Raw genomic sequence first — 9,108 nt, 5'->3', positions numbered from 1 at the left:
CCCACTGTCCCTAGTAAATAAATCTCCTAAAGACTGTGACATAGTCTCATACACCAGTGTATTCCCAGCACCCCATGCATCGTAGGTGCTCAGCATATTTATTTATTTAGCACTTACAATGCTATGTGCCAGGCACAGTCCTAAGTATTCTACACATGTTTTAACTCATATCAATATCCTGGAAGCCCTGTTACATAGTGTGTCAGTCAGTTTTCTTTTTGCTGTGATGTTGCTGTGTAACAAACAGCCCCACAAACTCAGTGGCTTGCAACAGCAAGTACTGATGTCTCACTCCCCGGTCTGTGGGTGGGCCCTGGCCCTGCAGAGTGACTGCACAGGGTTGGACCCTATCACGTTGCACTTGGGTTCCAGTTGCCTTCATGTGTCTTCTCACTTAGTGACACCTGTAGTACATGTTCGTGGTGGCTGGCAGAAGCACAGGGCACAAGCCAGGTCAGGTAAGTGCATCTGCAGCCTCTGCTCAGGGCATGCGCCTGCATTCCATCAGCCAACCAAGTCACATGGCTAAGCCCAGCACTGGTGAACTGGGAGGTCACACGGCACAGGAAGGGACAGGCAAATCTGTTGAGGGAATGACGAGTTGGGAACTATCATCTAATCTTCCATAGGTAGGTACTGTTGTCATTCCCATTCTACACATGGGGGACTTGAGGAGCCTAGAGGTCAAATCACTTGCCCAAGGTCATACAATAGTAAGCAAACAGCAGAGGCGGGATTCAAACCCAAAGCCTCTCCACATGCATCTGTCCTTCATGCTCTTGTTGACTGGCCAGGTAAGCTGTCCCTTTCCTTTTGGCTTCTCAGAGCCCCTCATATTCACCTAGAAGCCAGATTTGACACCGCCCCAGTCCTGCTCCCTGTCGAATCCAGGGGACTTTGGGTCTCAGGGCTGGGGCTGAAGCCAGAGGCTAAGGGGGAGCCCCCACATCTCCTTGGGCACTGCTAGGAGGCCTCTAGCCTGCTCAGAAACCTGCTGTGGCTAATCACTCCCGTCATCCCAGGCTTTTAGTGCCTATGGCAACAGGACGCACGGCTGTGAGCTAGGGATGTGGAGGAAGGGGACAGCCAGAGGCTGCACTGGCCACAAAGCTGGGTTTTGCTTTCTTCCAGAGGCCCAAGGTGAATCCCCTTGATATCCTGGAGAAAGATCCTGGGCCCAAGGCATCCACACCAACCCTGGGATTTTGACCTCTTAACAGCCGGAGGTCTTAGCCCTGGTCAGCATTCTTGGTGAAGTCACATTTTGGAGGGTGTTACTCCATAACAGTGCCGGCTGAGTAAGGGCAGAGAGACCCATCCTGGTGACAGCTGTGCCCTAAACTGCAATAAAACCTGTGACTCTACTCACTGCATAGCACATGTCCCTGATGCCTCTGTCTCCCGACAAGCTCTGCCTCCCCATGACAGGAGGGGTGTGGTGGAGGGGGTCTGCTCAGTACAAGCTCTCACCAGGAGGGCATGGGAACTGGGAGCAGGGCACCCCACTGCTGTCCTGGCACCCCTCTTATGAGCTGTGAGATAGAAAGGGGGATGGGTATGAGCAAGGACTTTGGTGTCGGCCAGACGCCCTCGTGCTGTGTGACCCTGGAAAATCACTCAACCTCTCTGAGCTTTTCTCCACCTGTGAAGTGGGGAAGTGACAGTACCTACCTCATGGGGAGCATATAAGGATTAGGTAAAATAATCATGTAAATCCCCTACATAAACAATTTTTTTTTTTTTAGAGAGAGAGCAAGAGAACTAAACAATTAATAAATGAAAGTCACCATGAACAGGCAGGTCGCCAACCTCTCTGGGCCTCAATTTGCTCCTCTGGGGAATGGGGACAATGCGTGGAGACCTGAGGATTATGTGAAATTGAGGGTGCAAATGAAGGGGTGGGGTGCTAAGAGTTAAGGCTCTGGAGCAGACCACCTGAAATCATATGGAGCATGTACTACGAGTACCCCCCATTTATGTGATAGCAGCATTCTACTGCGAACTCCTTCCTCCTTTCCAAGGCTCTCTCTGGTGCAGGAGCAGGTGGGGTGGGGGGTTCTCAAGGTCAGCTGGGAGTACAGGAGAGTTAACATCCTTGGGAGCAGCCCTCACCCCATAGTGGGTGGGGTTAGTAGATAAATACCCCAGCTTCCTTGCTCCTTAGTGGTGTAGGCAGGCAACTCTGTGGAATGTTCTAGCTTCTCAAACTTTAATGTGCTCTCAGTGGAGAACTGGTTCAAATGCAGATTCTGATTCAGAAGGTCTGGGTTGAGGCCTGCATTTCTAACCTGCTCCCAGGACGGCTGTGCTGAGGGTCCAGGACCACACTTTTGAGTAGCGAGGCTTCAGAGCTGCCCAGGGGTTGACAGCAGCAGGAACCTGCTCACTCACCTGCACTGGCTCCTCCTCAAGTTCCCCGGCCCCACGTCCCTCCTCCCTGCCTGGTGCTTCTAGGGATTGCCACTTGGATCCTTTCTTAGGGCTTCCTAACCTTAGACAATGTCTCCATGCTCCATTTATCAGCTGAGTGACCTTGAGCAAGTCACTTTGCCTCTCTGAGCCTCAGTTTCCTGAGTTCTCAAATGCAGATAACAACTAGGTTGCAGGGAACGGAAGATTAAACGATTGAACACACACAAGGAACCTAGAATAATGCCTGGCACATGGTCTAAAAGTCCTCTGCAATGCTGGCGATATGATGTTTGCACAGCTGTGTTTGAGAAGACTCACAAGGCTCATCAGTGTTGCCACAACTCCACTGGGTTGTTGGGGTTGTTGAAGCTGACACTTCATTAAGGTCGGGGACGCTGTGTTGGTGGGAGCTGGGTACCTCTTTGGGGCTGGTCCAGAATGAGGATTTACCTTGAACCCAAAACATCACTCCCTGATTCTTATTTTTTGTCAGTTCTTTTAAAAATACATCCTGGGGGGAACGGTTACTAATGTCTGTAGTTTATTTTTCATTTATTTTTAATGCTGAAGGCAAGCATACTGATGAAAACCAACAATAAAAAGCTTCGTGAATGGCTCCCCCCAAAGTGAGGGAGGGGCAGGGCGGGGAAAGGAGCAGGGGCCACAGTTAATGGGAAATGAAGAGGAAATAGAAGGAAATTAACAGCTCTGGTCACCGACAAAGCCCCTTAACCCTAAGCCTGGTGTGTCCGGGGAAAGTTCCCAGGTTCCAAGAGGCGAGGGAACATTCTGGTCTCGTGACTTGGGATTCATGCTGTATTCCTCCAGGAAGAGAGGCTGGGAGGGGAGAAAAGTGTGAAAACAGATGGAAATGTAATTTTTTAATGACAGCAGCAGATGGCAAAAAGACACAAGAGTGTATTCACACCGTGTTGGAGCCGTTCGAGAGCGCCTGGCCCAGCCGTAATGTGCGCAGTGGGGCTGTCACAATGGCTCCCCTGCCAAACACAGGAACCAGGCAGGCTGCAGGCAGGAACACGCAGGCCTGCCAGGGAGGGGCAGGACACGCTGCCAGGCTGTGCAGAGCCACAGGTAGATGGGGAAATACCTGTGACCACCTGGGGTGGATCTGCAAGCTTCCCTGTGCCTGGCTTTTCTGGGCACAGCATAGACAGTCGATAGACTCTAGATTCAGACAGTCCCCACTGTTGGTGCCACCTTTGGTCAGACCATCACTGCTGCTTACCTCCCTCCAGATGAGTCTCCTGCTGCTAGACTATGCCCTACTCCACCCACCCAAAGTTTTCTTTTTCTTTCTTTTTTAAAAGATGACCAGTAAGGGGATCTTAACCCTTGGCTTGGTGTTGTCAGCACCACGCTCAGCCAGTGAGCGAACCAGCCATCCCTATATGGGATCCGAACCCGTGGCCTTGGTGTTATCAGCACCACACTCTCCTGAGTGAGCCACGGGCCGACCCGCCACCCAAAGTTTTCTAAAGTGCAAATCTATCATGTCACTCCTCCACCTGCGGGCTTTAGATGGCCTCCCATTGCCTTTGAGTCCAAGCTCTTGAAAATTACAAGGATGGGCCCCTTGAGACCTGGCCCCTGCTTGTCTGACTTGCTTTACTTCTCACTGCTGTCATGGAGCGTCACACTCGACAGGGAGGACAACACCTCGCAGGGCTGCTGAGAAAGAAACAGCATCACTGCTAAGAGTAGGAGCCACTGTTCACGAGCACAGCTGTGTCGGACACCGCTGCGGACTTCACCTGCCTCAGTCCCTGTAAGCCTTGTGATTGAATTGTGTCCCCCCAAAGTCCATATATTAGAAGCTTGATCCCCACTGTAACTGTTGAGGGCGGGAAATTCTGTTATGGTGATTGAAGGGTGGGGTCTTGAAGAGGTGATTAGATCATAGGACCACACCTTAATGAATGGATTAATAATGCGGGTCATGGGCATGGTTCTGAGGGCTTTAAAAAGAGAGCACATAAGAGGTTAGTCTCCCTGCTCTGCCATTTTTTGCCATTTGAGACCCCTGGGTCACTGTTGCCACCAACAAGGCCTTCACCAGCTCTGGACTTTGGACTTCCCAGCCTCTGAAACCGTAAGCAATAAATTTTGTTTTCTTACAAATTACCCAGTTCTGTGTATTTTGTTATAAGCAACAGAAATGGGCTAATACACCTTGCAACAGCCCTAGGAGACAGTGATGTTCAAATAGGTAACAGGTGAAGCGGCAGGGGACCAAGCAATCAGAGCCACTGGCCAGCAACACCAGGCCATGGGTACCAGCTGAGATCAGCCCCTGCAGGAGGTCATGGTTATCACCCTCACCTTAGAGACCATGGTGCAGGTGCACACCCAAGCCACCCAGCGGGGAGCCATGGAATGCCTGATTCAAAGACACCTGGAGCACATTTGGGGTCCAGCTAGGGAAGTCACCCTTTTTTATCATCATGGCCCTACTCTGGGCCACACCACTCGCTTGTTCCAGGAGAGGCAAGGGAAGGAAGATTCACCCCCAGGAGGTGTTTTCCATTCAGCATTTCTTTTTTGACTGTATTTTTAGCCTCCTCATTAGCTCAGTGACAATATCACCAGCTGCTACTCACTGCCTCCCCCTAAGATCCGCAAGAGACCACAGGAGAGAGGCTGGGCTCAGTCGATGTCCGAGTAGCAGCTCTCAGCCTTGGCTGGGGAGTTTGAAAAATACTGATAGCTGGGCTGCACCCCGCAAAGGTTCTGAATGCTTTGGTCCAGGGTGTGGCCGGGCATGAGGAAGGTGATCCTACTGCACAGGCAGGGCTGTGGCTCCACGGGGCTTCTTACCCACTCCTTGTTTCTTCACTGAAATTCATTTCTCAGCCTGCTAGTCTCCTCACTATAAGAAACTCTATGTGGAAGAGATTCAGACCTCCAGGTAGATTAATCAAGGTTTGAATTAACACGCTCTGTGCAGGTGGAATACAGGTGCTTCCCAAACATGCTCAGTCCTGTAATTACCTGTCCAGATGTGTGGGCGGGCAGGCCTCGTCCGGTGTGCTGCCAGCTGCAATGTCAGACACACGAGGGAAGGGCCCTTCCTAAGACACCAGTCCCCACTCAGTCACTCTGGCCACATGTGCTCAATTTCCACATGTGGCTTCTGCCCACCTGCTGGACTGTGCAGCCACAGAACATTTCCACTGCTGCGGATCTATTGCTTTAAAATAAGATGTCCAGATTGATGGCTCACCTTTGGAAAACTATTTGGCTGGTCTAAATTCTAATGTGGCCAGAAGATACTGTAGTTAGTGCTGATGGGATGAAGAGGAATATAGGTTCTCAGCTTCAGAAGGTGATGATTATGGCAGGGTTTTAAGTCTCTGGGGGCAAGGGGAGTGGGGGAGCCTGGGGAAAAGCTTTAAAAAACAAAACCTTTTTATTTTAGAATAGTTTTAGACGTACAGTAAAGGTGCAGAGAGGGTTCTCACACCCTCTCCACCCAGTCCCCCTATTGTGAATCTTACGTTACTCTGTGCACTTGTCACAATTAATGAACCAACACTGATATGTTATCATTAACTAAAGTCCATACTTTATTCAGATTTCCTTAGTTTTTCCTCAGTGTCCTTCTTCTGTCCCAGACTTCACTCTTAGCACCCCACCCCTTCATTCACACCCTCAATTTCACATAATCCTCAGGCTCTCCATTCCCCCAGGAGCAAATGGTGGTCAGGGGCGTGGTTCTGAGGGCTTGAAAAGGAGAGTCTGTCTTTTTCTCTCTCTGCTTCCACCATCTTGCAATGTGAGACCCCTGGGTCATTCTCGCCACCACCAGATGGACTATGGACTTCCCAGCCTCAGAAACTGTAAGCAATAAATTTCGTTTTTCTTTATAAATCACCCCGTTCCATGTATTGTTATAGCAACACAAAACAGACTAATACACCCCCATCCCCTGGCAACCACTAACCTACTCTGTTTCTATGGATTTACCTGGACATTTCATATAAATTAAATCATGCAATATGTGGCCTTTTGTTTCTGGCTTCTTTCGTTTAACATCATGTTTTCGAGGTTCATCCACGTGGTAGTGTGCACCTGTACTTCATTACTCGTTCTAGCTGAGTAATACTCCACTGCTTGGATATGCCACATTTGGTATGTCATGCACCTGTGATGGACATCTGGGTCGTTTCCCTGTTTTGGCTGTTATGAGTCATGCTGCTGTGAAGGAAAGACTGTTCATAGCCCTCCTGGTGATGCACACTATCTGGACAGCTGCACACCATCTCGTTCTCCCAAAAGCCCAGAGAAGCAAGCAGTAGCATTGTCCCCGCTTTACAGATAGGAACACTGAGACTCGGTGACATGGACACCTGAACTCTGATAGCTCTCCTCATCCCACTGTGGCTTCTCTGAACCTCAGCTTTCTCACTAGCTCTTTTACAGGCGACGCAAACCAGGAAGCGAAGCCTCGCCAACTTTGGAAGACAAATATTTGCCAGTCAAGAAAACATTCCCCCATCAATCAAAACCCAGACAAGTTGGCACACATACTCTGCAGATGCCTGAGGGGGTTTCTATTTTGGAAGGGGCCAGGTGGCTGGCAGCTTCCCCTCCTCCCTGAACACCCCAGGCTCCTTCTTTTCCATTTTGAAGATGAAGAGACCCTGACTCAGATTGGTCACCCACCCTCGGTCACACAGCACCCAGAGTGACCTTTTATTTACTTTCTTTGAGAGTATTTGTCTTAAACGACCTAATGAAGGTAACGCACAGTTAAATCTCCAGGTCTATAAATTATAATTGCCATTTTCAGGCATGGGGGCAGAACTTAATTATGGCTTTATTTCATCTTCCCAACAATCCTACATGGGGCAGGTTTCAGAGGGGAGCGTTTGGAAGGCCTGGGGTGGGGTAGTTTCCTGCTGGGATGCAAACCCCTGAAACTCACGTATCCCTTATACTTTTTCTTAGGCGTAACGATCAGAATTTCAATGAGTGCCCGGCCCCCCGCGGGCCCGCACCTGTCCTCCGGGGAAGCTTTCCCGGCCTATCACCGCCCCATGAAATCACCCTGGCCCTGGTTAAAATCCGGCTTTCGGTCCTCAGCCCGGACTCCCGAGTCACGATTCCCCAGGAGTGCCGAGACCGAGGCTCTGCCCGGGGCCCACCGCTCGTGCTTCATCCGCGCCCGTCCCTGGATCGGAAGATGAGGGCTGGGGCGGAGGCATCTGCGCTTCTCACCAGTGTGCAGAGAAGGCAGAAGATGGTGAAACTGAAGGAAACGACGTCCGCCCAGATCACGCCGCGTCCCGGCGCTGGGTTTGGCCCAATAAATGCACTTGCTCCCGGCCCGTGAGGAACGCGGGTGTAGCCACAGCCCCGAACCTCACCCCCAGCTCTTTACTCGGGGTGGGGAGGCGCCCGGGGGCGGGTGAACGGACACCGACCGTGACGCCAGCAGCAGGTGGCCCCGACCGCGCCAAGTGCTTGGCCTACGGGAGGGAGAGGGGCTGCTACAGGGGCGGCGCGGAGCAGGCTGTCAATCTCGCCCGGGCTCGCCAATCCGTGGGCTCGTCGCCACCGCGGTCTCCGCCTGCAGCCGTTCTGCGGAGACCGCCGCGTCCCGATAGGTCGCTGCAGGTTGACGTCCGGTCGGGGGCGGGCCCTGTGCTGTGGCGGGAAAGTGGCGGCCGCCGGGCCTTCTCCCGGACGCTGAGTGGTCTGAGGAGACTGTGAGTCCCGGGCGGCCGCTCGCGCCGCCATGGATGCGGCGGAGGTGGAGTTTCTGGCCGAGAAGGAGCTGGTTACCATTATCCCTAACTTCAGTCTGGACAAGATCTACCTCATCGGGGTGAGGGCCCCATGGCTGCGGGGCGGCTGCAGGCGGGGAAAGCGAGGCTCCGGGGCGGGCTGGCGCGGCTCTCTGTGGAGTGAGTCCTGGAAGGAGGCCGCGGGGGGACTCGAGGCGGGAAGCCGGGCGTCGGCAACTTCCGGGAGGTCGAGGGAGGCCTGACTGCAGGGACAGCTGGGGGTTCGTCTGTCCTCGGACGGGGACCGGTGCCTCTCCTCTCATGCGACAGCGGCGGGTGCAGCAGTGCGTCTGCTCTTATCTGACGGGGACTGTTTGCCTTCGGCAGGGCGACCTGGGGCCTTTTAACCCTGGAGCACCGGTGGCAGTGCCACTGTGGCTGGCGGTCAACCTGAAGCAACGACAGAAGTGCCGGGTGCTGCCTCCGGAGTGGATGGACGTAGGTGAGGACGAAGCGGAGACCGGCTGAGCGGGGCGTGGGGCTGGGTTTGGGAGGACGCCCTGTCCCCACTCGGTCCCGCCATTGCCCGTCCGTCAGGTGGAGTTCACGGCTCCAGAGTCACCTCCTAGCAGTCTACCGACCACCATGACTAACGTCGTGTTAGCTTTTGGTGTGTATGAAAATTTTAGTTCATCTTCTGATTTTAGCTGTTTTAGCTTGTTTTAAAATCACAAATATCATGTGACCTTCAGCATTTGTTTTAGTTTTTAAAATATCTTTTTTTTTTTCTGGTGCTTGGTCAGCCCAGGGAACCAAACCCTTGACCTTGGTGTTATAAGGCTGCGTTCTAACCACCTGAGCTAACCGGCCAGCTCCTATGGTTAGGTATTTTTAACGAGTGTAGACCAGCTTGTTGGGGAGCAGAATAGTTGTCTTGCATTATTTTCAT

At 52.3% G+C, this 9,108-nt stretch overlaps 1 protein-coding gene across 1 annotated transcript in view; it reads left to right on the top strand.

Moving 5' to 3' along the window:
* The first annotated feature begins 8,170 nt into the window (after window positions 1-8,170).
* GINS2 (GINS complex subunit 2 (Psf2 homolog)) overlaps window positions 8,171-9,108 on the top strand; it is a 9,914-nt gene continuing 8,976 nt past the window's right edge. Inside the window, exons 1-2 of the mRNA XM_008567933.1 lie at window positions 8,171-8,260; window positions 8,547-8,661. Coding sequence (XP_008566155.1) covers window positions 8,171-8,260; window positions 8,547-8,661 — 205 coding nt within the window. The remainder of the gene's footprint in view (window positions 8,261-8,546; window positions 8,662-9,108) is intronic.

The sequence above is a fragment of the Galeopterus variegatus genome, unplaced genomic scaffold, assembly GCF_000696425.1.
Source record: "Galeopterus variegatus unplaced genomic scaffold, G_variegatus-3.0.2 Scaffold357, whole genome shotgun sequence".
Lineage (NCBI taxonomy): Eukaryota > Metazoa > Chordata > Mammalia > Dermoptera > Cynocephalidae > Galeopterus > Galeopterus variegatus.
Note: the sequence above shows the minus strand (reverse complement) of the source record. Positions and strands in the feature narration are given on the sequence as shown.